At 39.6% G+C, this 17,206-nt stretch overlaps 1 protein-coding gene across 1 annotated transcript in view; it reads left to right on the top strand.

Annotated features, from left to right (window-relative positions):
* LOC113194272 (mas-related G-protein coupled receptor member X2-like) overlaps window positions 1-15,777 on the top strand; it is a gene marked incomplete at its 5' end in the record, with an annotated part of 61,064 nt that extends 45,287 nt beyond the window's left edge. Inside the window, one exon of the mRNA XM_026405287.2 lies at window positions 14,917-15,777. Within this exon, the coding sequence (XP_026261072.2) occupies window positions 14,917-15,777 (861 nt within the window). The remainder of the gene's footprint in view (window positions 1-14,916) is intronic.
* Window positions 15,778-17,206: the final 1,429 nt, after the last annotated feature.

Below are 17,206 nucleotides of genomic sequence, written 5' to 3'. Positions count from 1 at the left end.
CACATACATTTTTAAGTGATATTAATCAACATAAAATATGCATGTAGAGAATGAAGCTGTAATTCTTCATGATTCCTTCTGTTGAAAGCTCTGGTGCATTTGAAGAAATTTTTTATGCCTGCAGAGGAGGCTAATCACAGTCACTGTCATGTCTCCAACCCTGAGAGGGTCAGTACATGTCTTTACAGAGCACCTTTAGCAGAGTATAAGCCCATTGCTTAGGGAAGTGATTCAGGGATGAACTCAATTTCTTGCACCTTTGAGTTGAATAAAGCAAGTTTGGGAAATGAAAGAGAGAAGTGGCAATGAGGCTGAATAGAAGGAATCAAGACATGGAGGTATCTAAAGGGGAGTTAGTAAGAAACTTGCTACAAGGCATATGGTATAAAACACACACTCCCTTTCTCATGAAAATTGAGTTGTGTTCTTTGTAGTTTAAAGTATTTTTCTAAGAGCATCTTCTGCTAGCATTTTTTAAATGCTCATTTGTGACAGTCTTTCAGTAATAAGAGAAAATCATGCACAATTTAGGTTGGAACAACTCACAAGGAAGTGAATAGTATTAGCAGTTGGCCAAGTGATTAATTAATCTTTTTATTTTCTGAGCAGTCACATGAGGCAAATTATTATTCATGTTCCCATCATACATATGAGAAAATGGAGATAAAAGGTAGTTGTGAAATTTGATCTTTGTCTTACTCCAAAACGTGGTAGAATGTGAATGTGAACCCACAGTTCAAATTTCAACAGCCCCACAGCCCCACTTTCAGGGTGATCTGCTGACCAAGCATGCAACATAGATGGAGAATAAAACCACTGTTTTCTAGAAATTCAGAAATGGCAATTTGCATGGGCTCTCTCGTCCAGCAAGGAGGTCCATGGAACAGGGTAGAGGAGAGTGTGGCTGCGGAGTTGCTATTCAAGACCTCCAGAGACCAAGCAAGAAGCAGGTCTGATTTTATTGCACAGTTACCATGTATATATAGTCAAGCAGTAGCTAAGCAGAATACAGGAAGCCACCAATACAATTTCTGGCCAACTGTCCTTGCAGTGACCAATCGAGGAGCAGGCTGTGGAGCAAGCACAGGGACTGCAACATGTGGCCTCACGTGCAGGGTTTGTCCCTATGAGGTAAGTGGTTTGCCGCCCACACGCCTAGCATGGGGGAGTGGTTTGCTACTCAGACACCCTTAACATATGCCATGTATGTAGTACTCCATGCACTTGTCCCCACAGCAATTCACATATTTGTCTTATTAAAATAAATGGGCACATTTTGGAATCAGCCAGGAAGAACAACCAGGACATATGAAAAACACAGGAGCTGGGTAGAGGACAACAGAGCAGAGATCTCAGTGTATAGGAATCCCTCTGTGACTCTGAAAAGGCCCCCATTCATACAGATTCTCCAAGACTCACACAGAACAGAAGGATCCTAATGGGAGATGGCAGGATCTTCAGAGTATCAAGGACTATATCCATCCTTCCCATGTTCTCATAGTTCCTATAGACCTGGTTGACCTATGAGGTTATGAGTGATGAGGGTCTCTGGTGTTCTCCCTCATGACATATTGGACTTTTACTTTTTATTTGTGGCCCTGAACAGAGTTCACATTTATGTTATCAAAGTATAAGTCTTATTTTCCCTTTTGGTCCCTCACATTATACTCAATGCTCTCTAATACCTATACCTGCTTGGTTCTCAGTGCTGTCTTTGTTGGTCACTACTATGTTTCTGCTTTCTAGCACAGGTCCTTCACATACTTTTTATTATAATATCCTCATTTATCATAGGAAGAATCTGAGACCAAATGAATGCAAAACGTATTTCAGCATAACAGAATGAAGATAAAATACAAAAGAAATTCAAGTCTCCTGGAACACTGTACAAGGTTTTGTCACTGTTCTCTGTCACATGTTTCATTATGAGGGGCGCTCCGGAGAAAACTCTTGCTTTCTGGACAGTGAGAAAGAATCAGAGATATGGAATCCACAAATGGCTCCAAATAGCCATACTCCTCCTTTCTCACATAACAATACTGAGAGTGATAGACCAGAACAAGGACTGTAGTCCAAGCCTCCCTCACTGTTGAAGGCAACATATCACTGAGCATTGGTAAATGTGACCTGGGCAGAAGTGATGTAGGAAACTCCTGGGTTCTTCCATTCCTTCCCTTTCCCTCCAGGATGGAATGATGATGTATTTGAAGGCCATGAAGGACCATGAGGATGAGGGCACCTCTCTAGACAGAGGGAAGTAGATATTGCAGGGTAACGTGGTGCCTGCCATAATGGAGCTGCCAGTTCTGGGTCTGATCAACACCCTCTTGTTAAATTACTACTCTAACTGGTTCCTCTTTGCTGTATCAAATATCACAGCTTAAAAATGCATATAAAATGTTTCTTCACTATATACCATTCCCAATTCATTTATGATGGTAGTAAGAGATTACTTTTTAAAAAACTACTATACAGGGAGATACAAATAAACATTCAAACAAACTGGGAGGAGATAAATTAGAAAATGTATCTATCACTTTGTGAGAGAAAAATTCCCCCCAAAATGCAAAACATGAAAAGGCTATACAAAGAGATGGATTCTTCCGCATTTGCTGTCAGACTGTCATGTTCAACCTTCTCTACCTCCTTGTGCATCCTAAAAGGAGACATTTCTATGTGCCGCTAAGGGAATCCTTTTGCTCTGACTTCTGGTTGCACTTGCCCAAAAATATGTATTGATAGGAGATTTAAAGGCAGGAGGAGAGTAATTTGGTGATTTTCAATTTCCTGGTTCTTTAGGTTAGGTGGTGAGTTGGCAGTGGCAGTGCTACTGTGTTACTAAGGACACAGATTCTATGTAGTACATTTCCTGTGACCACATTTAAAAAAAAAAAAAGCTACTTATTCAGCCATCTCTGAGTCCCAGTGACTTCTCCTTTTGATTTTTTTTTAAACTGTTGATTTCAAGCTCCTTCATATCATGTTGCTTGGTGGTTGTGGAGTGAAACTCACTATCCCTTGCAAATTTTCCAAATCTTTCCATATTAATAAATTTTCCTTTATGAGACTTCTCAATTATCTCTTTTAGGCCATTGGTTTCCTACAGAGATGCTGAAAGAAACATAAAACAAAGAAGCATTTATAAAGGAGGAAAAACAAGTGACAAATTTATTCACAGGATTTATTTTGGAAAAGCATATGTATACCCCACTCTACTTCCTTGGTTAAGAAAAGCAGATTTCCCATTATTACAGTAAATTTGGACAGTTGTAATGAACAGAGAATTGATCAGATGTTATAAAAACAGGGAAGTCCAAGTTTACAGATTTCATTTCTCCCACAATCAACTGTGAGCACCAAAGTTATAAAGAGGGAGCTTCATATCTCCTGACTTTTCCAGCTACAGCCCTTGTGGATCCTTTCATACCTGACAGCAAAGTAAAGTGTATTATTCCACATTTGTATATGAACTAGAAGGAAAAAAAGAAAAATGATTTGAAAATAAATTCTTGCTAAATTCTTACCTTTCTTCAATTCTCTTGCCAGCAGTCGCAAGTCGTGCTGAAGGGAAGAGCCTCCTGTACCTTTGACTGTCACTCAAAGACACTGCTCTGCCCTGGAGAAGTGACTGCAGAATCTGAGTGAGGCCTGTTGCTCCAGTGATCATCAAGATGCCAGAAAGCCCTGTGGCTTCCTGTACAGCCCTGCTGACAAATGGAAGTGTGGAGTCTGCTGAGTCATGTTCCTCACAAGATGCTTCTTGACATTTGGTCAAACTCTAATCCCATGTCTCAATCTCTGCCCATCCTCACCCACTCAGGTCTCCTTCTATGGAATTAATTTTGTTTTGGGACTTCTTGCTGCATACAGACCATAAATTCCAAGTAATGTGAGCTTGAACTGAAAAGCTACATAACTAAAAATAAATCTCATTTTAATTATTTGCCATCTGCGGCCCTCCATGTCCTGGCCCACTCTTCTTCATTGTCATATCAGTCACACATACTGGCTTACATGTACTTTTTGAATACTGAAGTGCATCACACAGAGGGGACCATCTTTCTCAATCCTATTCAGAATCAATATCTTCATTTACTTATTCTTCTAAAATTTTGTTAGTTGTGTGTTAGAGTCTATAAACAAGTCAGGATGGCACCTGGCATTTTGCCAGGGGAATGTTAGAGTCTGTAAACAAGTTTGGATGGCGCCTGGCAAAATGCCAGAGGGAGTGGTTTATGAAGTAAGGCCAGTGAGCCATTAAGTGTGGAGATTTCTTACTGGTTGACTGATGTATCTAGTTTATGCTAATTAAGATAAGCTGTGTGGAATGTATAAATACCTCTGTTGTCCTACAACAAACAGCTCCTACTCCTGCTGTATCAATGTACACAAGTTGTTTGTCACCCCCCGGTTATTTTGCTGCAGCCAGACTGCGGCAGTTGTGGTTACAAATTTAAATAATAAAGTTAAATTTTGTATATTTTATATCAAGTCATCTGTATTAATGATAGTATCAATTGATTCCCATGAAAGATACAAAGGATTTTCAATATGGTAGAGAATTTTAAAGTGACTGGGGATGTAAAATAGCTGTGATTAATATTCTAAAGACTCTCATGGAAAATGTGGATAGTGTGTAAAAGCAGGTGGATATGACCCACTGAGAGGAAACTCTAAGGGGAAATAATAGAAGTAAAAATCACTCTAACAGAAATGAAGAATGCCATTGAAGAACTCTCATCACTATTATGTGCATAATCTAGAAAAAGATACAATGAACATTTAACTATAGGCTCATTGAAGGAAGATGATAAAAACTTCTCAATCAAAACAAAGATTATAAAACAAAGACTTGAATAAAAATAAAAATAGAATATTCACAAGTTTGGATCCATTAAAAATTGTTAACATATTTATATTCAGAATAGCACAATAAAATGAGAGGAAAAAGAAGGGAAAATATTTGAAATAATACAGGTTGAGATTTTTCACATGATTGTCAGACACCAAACCACAAATGCAAAGCAAAGAAAACACCAAGCAGGATAAATACAACAAAATAAAAATAAAAATAAAAATCTCTGTCTAATCATGTTGGATTCAACTACAGAACATGAAAGACAAAGAAAGTCATGAAAGACATCAGAGGAAACATAGTTCATAGCACAATCGTATAAACATAAAAACAGAATGATAAAATGTCTGAGACAAATTCTAATAAAAATTCAATGAAGAAATAAATGAATCTACTCTTAGATTTGGAAGTTTTCTCACCCCTCACTCAATAATTGGCAAATCCAGCAGGCAAAAATTAGTAGGAATTGAATAGTTGGAATTGAAGACCATCTTTAATCAATTGTATCTGATTGACATTCAAAAGTTTGATCTAATGAGTATAATACAACTACTCAAGTTCACAAGAAGCATTCATCAAGAACAACCACAAGCTAGGCAACAAATTTCGAAAACAGAAACCATACAGTGTATATGCTTTCAGGCAATAGTAATTGAGAGATCAGTAACAGAAAGATAACTGGAAACACCCAAAATATTTAGAGGTTAAATGACAAAGTTCTGTGGATCACAAGAGTAAAGAAGTTTCAAGAGAAATTGAAATTATTTCAACTAAATGAAAAATTGCTTTTAAATTATAAAAATTTGTAGGATGACATAAAGTAGTCCTTAGAAGGAAATTATCCCATAGAATCATGTCTTTGCACACAGTAGCAAAGAAAAAGACAAAGATATTTGAATACATATCTTTGAAGGCATAGCACTTGCCTCCTTCTCCACAGAAAACCAAATCAACAATAGGAAGAAAGAAAAAGAAAGAAAGAAAGAGAGAGAGAGAGAGAAAGAAAAAGAGAAAGAAAGAAGGAAGGAAGGAAAGGGAAAGGAAAAGAAAAGAAAAGAAAAATTCATTTCAAGGTGAGTGCCCAAGGAAGAACACTGAAACTCAGTAAGGGAGATGTGGGAATGTTGCAGTCCACAGAGACCTAAGGTGTCAACATAGACAAACAAGCACATCAGCCAGTGTGGCCACAGACCATAGCTAATGGAAAGGGTAATTGGAAGAATCCCAGTAGACTCTATCTCCATCCATTCTGGCTACTTGGCAGTCCTATTCACGTGGTTTCTACAGTTGTAACGGGCTTAGAGCCCAGTTAGGGGAACTCCATAGGGTTGCCATGGTATTTTTGCTACAGAGAAGGAACTCACATTGTCTCCCCACACTCCCAGAGGACAGTCTGTGGTAGTGTAATACCATCTTGAGAAAGAGTTTGCACTGCTCTAGGGTACAGGAGACCACATCCCCAACCCTGGGGTTTCACAAACATTCTATCACACTAGCAAAAATGAATGTAGCCTTACAAATGCAACTAGACTTTGAAGTAGAACTGCAACCCAGCACCCTAGCCTATGCAGTGCCCTACATTATAGGAGACAAGTGCTTCAGGAAAGGTGCTGCCTCCAGCACTGTAGAAGCCATGATGTGGAAACTTACCCAATTTACATTTGGTCCCCATTCTCCCTTATCCTCCTTTTACCCACCACCTCCCAGAGAATTGTGGGATTCCCCTGGGATGTATATGTTCCCACTGGGACTCCACAATGGCACTTCAGCAGCCCCATTGCTGCAGCCTTCTCACTGGGACCAGCATGCCACTGCCACAACTGTAAATTATTACCCCATACTCCCAATGCTGATGCCAGTGATTACAGAAGGAGACACGATAAGAAAAATACATTGTGATGTCCAACTGGGACCCTCATGAAAGTAGCCTACCAAACCATAAACTAAAATTGGATGAATTGACTAGAAATGGCTGAATCTGGACACATATAACTTACCAAAATTGAATCTTCAAAACATAGAAAGTCTGAACACGTAAGGAGATTGTATCACTAATAACAAGTCTCCCAAAAAAGAAAAGCCAGAATTAGGTGGCTACACTCCTGAATTCCATCAACTATTAAGGAAGAATACAATTTCTTTTCAAACACTTCAAAAAAATTGAAAAGAAGGAAACTCTTCCAAACTTATTTTATGAGGTCATCACACACCATGAAGCAAAATCAAACAAGTAAAAAACAAAGAAAAATATAGATCAATATTCCTGATGAACATAGGTTCAAATTTCTCAGTCAAATACTAGAAAATTAAACCAAACAACACATACAAAAAAAATCATCCATCATTATCAAGTTGGTTAGCCAAGGAATGAAAGGATGGTTCAAAATTGCAAATCGAAAATGGAATATGTCACATAAAAAGAATAAGGATAAAATTTTATCATTATCTGAATAGAATACAGAGAAGGAATTTGATCAAATTGAACAGCTCTTTATGTTATAAACTCTGAATGAGTTAGATGTAAGAGGAATGAGGCTCAATATAATAAAGTCAATATAAACATCATGCTTAATGGAGAAAAACCTGAAAGCATTTCCTCTAATGTCTGAAACCAGAAAATGCTGTGTACTCTGCTCACTCTTATTCAATATGCTATTGGAAGTCTTAGCCAGATAGTAATTAGGAAAAAGAAAGAAATTGAAGGCATACAAATAGGAAGGCAGAAAGTCAAATTGTAGGCTTGCAGGTGATACAATTTTATAGGGAAATACCTAAACACTCCATCAAAAGACTATTAGATATTATTATGGTTTAGATAGGTGGTGTCCCCGAAAGCTCACGTGGGAGACAATGTGAGAGTGTTCAGACATAAAATGATTAGATTATGAGAGCTGTAATGTGATTAGTGTATTAATCCACTGGTATGGATTAACCTGAATGGTAACTATAGACAGGTGTGGTTGTCGGCGGGGACTAGAGGAAGTAAGACACTGGGGCCATGCCTATAGGGTTAATATTTTGCCTTGATGGATGGAGTTCCTCCCTGCTCCCTGGCTATAGTGAGTCGAGCAGCATTCCTCTGACACAATCTTCCACCATGATGTTCTGTCAGATCTTGGGCCCAGAGTTATGGAGTCAGCTGACCGTGGACGAAACCTCTGAAACCATGATCCAAAATAATCTTTTCATCCTCTAATTTGTTCTTATCAGGTATTTTGGTCATAGTGATGAGAAAGATGACAAAAACTCAGGGCATGCATTTTAATTTCTGGGGCATGAAATTGTTTCTGGAACTTGGAAGATGTTCAGCATCTATGTTTCTCAAGAAGCTCCTGCTTGAAAAAATCACAGTTGTGGGGCACTTTGAAAAGAGTGGCTCATGCATCTGGTTTCACTGGAGTCCTGCAGGCACCACCACTCAAAGGACCGGAGGATTCCCTCTGCAGCAGACCAACCTGAGGAAAGCCTTGCCTTTTGCCCTCATTTAGCCTTACTGGCTTCTCCTGGGGAGAAGAATGGAGGGAAGCAAAAGCTTATCCAAGAATCTCCTTTATTTCAATACCAGTGGTGGATTTTCTTCTTAGTTACACCTTAAGGTATAGCATAGAGGATACCAAGTTTTCTCTAGGAAGAAGGAAAAGATATGAGAGTCCTCCATAGCACATTGTGTGAGCTGTTACTCTTGAAAGTTTATGCATGAATTAAATGAATACTTAAACCTAGTTGATCAAGCACTCTGCTAATTCCATGCATAACAAACACATTTTAAATAAACATCTGTCTAGTAGACTCTACATTCTATCTAGGAAATACACTGATTGATTCCTGGAAATGCTGAGTTCTCACATCCTTTGACTGAACTTAGTGTGCCTTGCTCTACCCCTAATGCACTGAGTTCTCTGATATGTGTGTGTGTGTGTGTGTGTGTGTGTGTGTGTGAGTGTGTGTGTATACACACACACACATATATATACATACCTATTTCCAATAATGCTTATGCTGGTTGAATTTGCCAATATTGCTGCCTATTTTATCACAACACAATGTAAATCAACAAAGTAGCAGTACAACAAAAGCTAATGTAAATGTTAAAAAACTAAAAGGTAGATTCAAATATATTCTTAGTAAAATAGCTGTAAGTCTGAAAACTATATTCTGATGAAAAAATTCTGAACATTTAAAAATATCCTTGTGCACACTGCTCTCTCTCTCTATAATGATAAGATCTCTACTTTAAATAATCTGAACTTCAAATAATAGAAAATGCTTCAGGAATATGAGTCCTGAAAGAGAGAGAGGCTAGAAATCTATTTGCTGAACCCTACTCAAAAGAAGTCATTCACTCTTCTTCATTTTTGTTGAATTAATTCAGATAAAAATTAAAATATTTATGTTACAAATTTATCTTACAATTATTACATGTACATTTGCAATTAACCTACAGAGCTGTGGTCCTCAAAGTGTCATTAAGTAGGCTTCCTACTGCAATATCACTTAGTTGCTCTGTTTATTCTATAAGACTTATATAGCATCCTGCATGTTCCAGCCCTCATGCCTGGCACTGCAGATACAAAGACAATGAACCCACTGTCACAGAGTTCATAGTCCATGAAAGAAAGGAGTCTAGTCTAGTAAAGACTGCCATACAATGTGACACATGCAATCATAGAGATGTCTGGGGGTGTGCAAGGGTGTTCACAGGAGGGACTGATCTAAAAGTTCTAACTTGTTTTTTTTCCAAGATGAGGAGAATATCACACCCACCCTTCCAGATAGAGTGAACACATGGTTCAGAGAACTGAGAGACTGTCCACTAAGTGATTCCTCATAATGGGAAACAACTTCAGCAAATAGTTTCCAACTGATGAAATATTAAAATTCATTATGTTGAATTTTCTAATGGCCTATTAGCATCTACCTGCAACTGAGAGGGGTGGCTGTGATGCTCTTTCTGGAAGATGGCATGGCATATATCGTGCATCAGTATCTTTAATACATAAATGCTGGCTATTATTATTAATGAGATTTGCTTTCTGGTCTCTAGGAGATTACAGTGGAGTATGGAAGAAAAGATCCTCTTACATATGTCTTTCATATTGATAATATTGACAAACACAGAAAAGGGAGTAGTGTACATGCAGCTCTGAGAAGATAAAGCTCCTTCAAATAACTGGAATTTGAACAGATGACTCCAACTTACCATGCAAGTACCCTATTATAAGTCCAATCATCTCTTTGAGGAGTCAAGGGGAAAATTGGATGAGGATAGATGGAGATGGCAGAAGAAATTTATCATGTAGTCCCTTCTCTGCCATCTGGAGTGAAAGTGTGCATATGGATGCATTACTGCTGTGCCAAGAAAACATGAAAGAAATAAAAGAAAAGCCATCCTTGAATGGCCTTATATTGTACTTTATTATTTGTTAGAAAGCCCCATAATGAAAACTTACATTGCTTGATATTCCTATCTAGGCTCCAAAATACCATTACTTGCAGGGATTACTTATATTAATTACTAACAATGCTAAATGGAAAATAAAGGCTCCAGAATAAAAGTACTGAATATGAGGTGGATTCGGAGATGGTGAACTGTGAGTGAAAATGGGGTAGATGCCAAGAAACACCTCGGGGTGGAATTGTGTCAACAGCTTGGATCTCTGAGGTTCTTGAAGTCCTGTACAGGAAATCACTGGGTGGTCCAGTAACTTGATAGGTTCCCATGGCCACCAGGTTTCACTCCATTTTCCCTGAAGACATTTCACAAATTGAGGACAAGCAAGGGTCCTCTGGCATTTTTCAAAGTCAGAAAGGATCTTCTCCCTCAAAACTGAACAATTCTTTACCTCCAAACAAAAGCGTGGAGGGAAGGCATGGAAGACACACCAAGAATTTTCTTACTTCCAGTTACAGTCTTCAGTCTCTGTTCGCATCCCTGTGTTTCTACTTTGGGGTGCTACATGCAGGAAGTCATGCTGATTCCTTAAGAAAATACAAGAGACAGAAGCCTCCCTCTGAAAACTGGGTGCTGGCAGCCTCAAAACTGGGAGTTACCAAAGGGATCAACCAGACCATTCTCCCTTCTGATCCATCTCCCCATATCCTGTCCTTTATTCCAATCATTCAAATCTGCTGTCTTGCATTCATTTTTTGATATGCAGGCATATTATCCCAGAGCTGAACTGCTGAAGACCCAGGTCTCGCATTTCATTTGCTTTATAAAGTTATTTGTTTTTACTATCCCAAGTAGAAACTGTTGACACATATTGGAATTTTTTAAGAGCACGTCATGATAGAAGTATTTACAAAGATGGGCAGGTTAAGGAAAAGTGACAAGTGCATGGTGAAACAGGGAAAGAACAAGGGAAGGAACACTGAGGAGACAGGGCAGTTGCAGAGGTGGGAGAAAATGAGCAAAAAGATGGAGAGGCACTGTCTCTGCCAACACAGACTCAGACAGAGAGCCAGGAGGTGTAAAACCCAAGTTCCTTTCCTCCTGTCCTCTGCTCTCCTGGGAGGTGTATTCTTGTGACTCTGTTCAACCAGAAAGTTGAATGAAAATAAGTGACTCATAAGTGTCACAGACACCTTCCTCTTGATATGCCAAACCAAACAGAGAAGGAAGAAAGGAAAATTATTTTGGCAAATGACACTATCCCTCAAATCTCCTTCTCTGCTTCCTAGAGTCTTCTCTACCTAATTGTCATTGAATTGTTTTTCACAGTCGGAAATTAAAGGGCCACAATAGCAGTTACTTAGAGGTAAATAAGAGAAGGTGGGAAGGGAGAGGCTGAACATGAGTGGCAATTGGGAAGATGCCCAGAAAGATTTCTCTGTGGGTCACATCTTAAACTGTTCTGGTTCCTCATTTGCCCACAATCCTTTGCAGAAAATCAAAGGAAGGGCTGTTTAGCATCTTGATAGCTTTTCTTATTCACTGCCTTTTCCTCTAGCTCCTGTATGCATCTCCTGATTTAGAAGACAGAGAAGGGTTCTCTGGTGTCCCTTAATCTGAGAAAAACTCTCCACTTAGCACAGATCAGCTCCCCTCCTGTGGATAGAGAATGAAGAAAGGTAAGGATATATTCTAAATGCTTTCCTGTTTCCAGTGATTGCTAATATTTTGTACTGAGTTCATATCTCTATGTTTCTACCTTGTGATGCTACAAGCAGGGGGTCATGGGCTTCCTTCAGGGAAAGATCGAAGAGATGATGTCTTTTTGTGAACACTGGGTGCTGGCATCCTTGACAGTGAATGTACTCAGAGGGCTTCTTCAGACCATTTTCCCTTATGATCCATCCCCCCATATTCTCCCCTTTATTCTGGACATTCAAATCTATTATCATAGGGAGAACACTGCTACTTACATTCATTTGCGGACCACAGTTACATGCAGGAATTACATCCCAGAGCTTAGCTGCCATAAACCCAGATTTTATTTTGTTTATTTTTTAGGGGGTGAGGGGTACTGGGGAATGAACTCAGGGGCACTCGACCACTAAGCCGCATCAACAGCCCTATTTTGTATTTTATGTAGAGATGGTTTCATTGAGTTGCTTAGCTTCTTGCTTTTGCTGAGGCTGGCTTTGAACCCGCAATCCTCCAGCCTCAGCCTCCTGAGCACTGGGATTATAGACGTGTGCCAGGACACCCAGCTCCAAGGTTTTCATTATGTTACTTGCTTTTCAACATTGTTCTTCTTTGCATATTTAAGAAGAAAAAAGGCAACCCCAAAATGAAGTAATTGAGTATTTCTTTAGTTGACTGTTTACAAAGGTAAAGTTAAGAAAAATTTACATGATATGGTAAAGTAGCTTAAGGAGAGCAATAATAAAGCATTATACAGACAAGAGAGAGAGAGAGAAAGAACAACAACTAGTTGTAGCAGTAGCAGGGGACAACCAAGTAGGAGGAAAAGCACTGTCATTGCAACTCACAACCTCACAGGCAGAGAGCCAGGAGTTGAAACATTCAAATCCCTCTCTTCTTGCCCTTTAGTCTCCTGGAAGAAACTCCCACATGTACCAACTGAGGTTCCCAGAGTGAGGATAACAGAGGTTGTAGATTTCCTCCCATATCCCCTTCTGGTCAACCAAAGTTGTGGGAGATTTTATATCTACAAGACCTCATGTTGGATGCATTCACTTTTGATGCCTCTCTGCACACCAGAGAAGGATGTGTTCTTTTTCTCACTTGAGGGTCCATGTGAGTTCTCTGGCCTGCAAGACCTGGCTTCCCTTGCAAAACAGGGGAGAGCTTCTATATTCTCATCTGTTCCTGACTGGCTTCCAAAGCACCTCATTATTGCCTTATTTCACTTGCTTCCTTTCCTCTAATTTCTGAAGTTTGTTTATACTAGACTTTCTGAAATACACAATTTTGACAACCAACTTGGATTTAACTTGGGCATTATTCGTCTGCTGCCCCACACCTATGTAGATGTAATCACCAGTTCTGTGGTGCTGGGTCAGCAGGGACAAAGAGTGGGCCCTGAGGCAGCACTCCTGAGTTCATCCACAGTGTTAGACCAGGAGAACGCATTCATCTTTTCTGTGATCTAATTTTATTCTCTGTATAATAGAAATAATACAAATTTTCTCCTCGGAGGTCTCTAAAGGAATTCAAAGAGAGAATACTTTATAAATTCTCCATTGTCTATTATCATTCACCCAGCTATGAGCTAGTTCACTTTCCCTAGTTAAAATATATACAAGCATCTCTTTTCATTCCAACCCCTTAACTTTTTACTTCTCCTCATAGATTACCCTCACACAAACTTCTACCTGCAAAACAAACTCTATTGGGAGAGAAAATGGAAAATATTTATACTATACACTTTACAGCACATCACTTAATAGCTTTACTTTAGATGTTTTCATATTTCAAAAACCTTTTTAGCACTCAGAACTTATCTCTTATTTCTCTGTCCTACAAACTGCTGGGCAATTCAGTTCAAACTCACATCCTAACCCCATATTCTGTACCAAATTGTTACAAAGTACCCAGCAAAGCCATTTTTGTTACTTGCTTTTGTGGCCCATCAGTTTCCATTGCAGTTATTTGGATAGACATAAGTAAGTCTTCTAAACACACTCAGTTGTCCACAAAAAGAATAATGATGAATTAAATTTTCTTCACCTAATTTTACCTGAATGTTCTAATTCATTTAATTGTATTTCATTTTTATTTTTCTATTTAACCCAAGTCTTCTGCTACCATTAGTCTCCTTATTCATGCATCCATTCACTGAATAACCACTGAGAATACAGTGTGTAGCACCAAATCTCGACAAAGGGATAAACATAGTGTGGCTGTCCTCTGTGGCTGACACACTGAGACATTTCCATGACACACTTAGCCATTTCTAGCCTACCAGGCCCAATCACCCTCATACCTGCCCTACCAAGAGGTCTCATTCATATCAGGTCCCCAAAGCAGTCTTTGTTCTCCTATATACAACATTTTTACTTGTGAGTATGGTCTGGAATCATCTTTGCCTCTTAAAAATTCTGAACCTGAGAGAAAAACTCTGGCCCAGGAGAGGCTAATGCCTTTGTCCACAGTTCTTTCCTGGTATCTCAGATCCTATCCCAGACTTTTCCTTCCTCAAGAAATTCTGGAGACATGGCATAAACTCTGGCAGGAACAGGAGGGGGTCCATGTGCATGATTGGACCATAGAATATTCCTGTCAGTAGATGAACCCGTGCAGTAGCAGCCAGCACAGCGTTTACAGTCGACATGAACTGGGTTTGAGTCCAGGACCCCAGACCCCCTGGGCTTTTTTAAAATAATTTTTACAAGCATCTGTGTCCTCCCCTGTGACACAGGGACAGTAATTCCCACACAGCAGGGTGGTCCTGGGACTCAGAGGTTATGCAGCAGGAACTCATGACTTTCTTTTTGTTCTTAGCAGCTCCAGTGGAGGGGTTCTGAGCATAAGTCCAACCACCCCAGCCGAGGGGACAGAATTCACAATGGTTATCGGAAGTAACTGGAATTATCTTCAACCTGTCAACTTTTGGACCTCGATCGAGGGCTTGCCAACCCTCATCATTGGACAGATTGGGCTGGTGGGAAATGCAGTTGTGCTCTGGCTTCTGGGCTTCCGCATGCATAAGAACGCCCTCTCAGTCTACATCCTCAACCTGGCGGGAGCCGACTTCCTTTTTCTCTGTTTTCATGTTATAGTTTCTCTGAACAAACTCAACCTCACTTTCCTTTTCTTTCTCACCTTCATCCTCGAGTACTTACCCATTGTAATGATCTGTTCCTACCTTACAGGCCTGAGCATGTTGAGTGCCATTAGTGCTGAGTGCTGCCTGTCCATCCTGTGTCCCATCTGGTACAGCTGCCACCGCCTGATTCACACGTCAGCTGTCATATGTGCCATACTCTGGGCCCTGTCCCTGCTACTGAGCATCCTGGATTTGTACTACTGTTTCTTCTTATCTATAAATTTCAACTATTGGTGTCAGACATTTAGTTTCATCATAGCTGCATGGCTGATAATTTTATTTATGGTTCTTTCTATATCTAGCCTCACTCTGCTAGTCAGAATCCTCTGTGGTTCTCGGAGGGTGCCACTGACCAGGCTGTATGTAACTATTGGGCTCATAGTTCTAGTCTTCCTCATTTGTGGCCTGCCTATAAGCATCCTAAGTTTTCTGTCATTGTGGATTCATAATAATGATGTGATTCTGCATTTTTCTAAGAGGACTGCTTTATTTCTGTCCTGTATTAACAGCAGCGCCAAACCCATCATTTACATATTTGTTGGCTCCTGTAGGCGGGGACAAAACCTTTGGCGGCAGCAACCATCGCTCAAGTCGGTTCTGGAGAAGGCCTTCCAGGACATACCCGAGGTTAAGAAAAGTGGAGAAAGCCTTCCTCAGGAAACAACAGAGAGTCCAGTTGTCCCTTAATGTAGTGATTTTATGCAAGTTCAAGTAAAGTATTGTTTCAAAGAAGTATTAACTCTGGAAGATAAATAGATGATTGTATTAGGTGAAAACTTTACATTGATATAGATATATGTAGAGAGAGATATAGAAATAGAGATTCCATTTATTGATGTGTTATCTGTGGCTGCTTTCACATGACAACAGCAGAGATAAATACATTGTAACAGAAATCAAGTGGCTGCAAAAACTAAAATACTCATTAATTTATTCTTGTTAGTATGTGTATGAAATTATCACAATCATAAATTCTATTTAGTGTAGGGCTTCTGTGTTTGGGATTGGGGTCTCTAATAATTGATTAGCATGCCATAAGCATGATTGTGGCATGCTTGGTGGCTAGGAAGTTTCTGTTCATAGGCACAGAATGCCTGGGTGCTAGGAAATGTCTGTGCAAAGGTACAGAATGCCTGGCTGATGGGAAACTTCTGTGTAAAAGACATGGGATGCCTGGCCACACTAGTAATGTTTTTCTTGAGGAAGCTCTGAGAGTTTTATCAGTTTTGACTTTGATCTTAGCACATAACTTCTGGGAATAAAGGAACTTGCTTGCTAGATAACTACAAAGCTTCACCAAGCTTTGGTGCTCCTGGATCTGCCTGCTTAACAGTAACTTTAGACAATGGATTTTCTTAAGAGCTGCACAAAGCTCCTGACATTGTGTATTGAAACTGAAATGAAACTGCAGACTAAGTAACCTTACTAATACTCTAAACAATAATGTAGTTATGGTACAAATGACCTAATGTAACCTATTGGTATAAATAAACATGGTTGCTTGGACAAACAGCCACTTTCCTGCCTCTGCTCCTTGTCTCTGAGTCTCCCCTTATTATTATTCCTTACAACTGGTGACCAACACTGGGGCATGAGAAGAGTTCTCTCCCCAAACAGCCTCCCAGTCCACAGAGAGTTTGAGACAACAAAATCTGCTCTAATAGAGACCTTTCTGGATATTGGCAGGTAACCGAGAAAGAGAGTAGATTACTTATGCCTGAAAAAGGCTTTTCATGCATGTCTTTCATCTGCTGGCACAGATCCCTAATCAGTCAGCTATGGGTAATTCTCTGATGCCTCAACGACATCATTGAGCCAAGCTTTTTCTCCTACTTAGTTAGCAAGGCTGGACATACCGCAATAATGCTGATCTTGCTGTTTTGCTGACAGAGATAAGCTCTTGCTGTCCTTTTTATCCAAAAAGTGCATTACTAAATTTAAAAGATTTGGAAAAGATAGGTAGAATGTTTCATGAGGAGCCACAATCTTCTGTTCCTGTGCTTCAAGCCTGGTTTCTTTGTCATGACACTATGGATAAGACTTCTGTTTCTCAATCTGCCTACTCTTTTACCTCTGTGCCCAGACATGTGGCCTCTTTAAAATCAGTGCAGCTCCA

Source organism: Urocitellus parryii, chromosome 4 (assembly GCF_045843805.1).
Source record: "Urocitellus parryii isolate mUroPar1 chromosome 4, mUroPar1.hap1, whole genome shotgun sequence".
NCBI classification, from domain to species: Eukaryota; Metazoa; Chordata; class Mammalia; order Rodentia; family Sciuridae; genus Urocitellus; species Urocitellus parryii.
The sequence above is the reverse complement of the archived record's forward strand: the minus strand, read 5'-3'. Positions and strand labels throughout refer to the sequence as shown.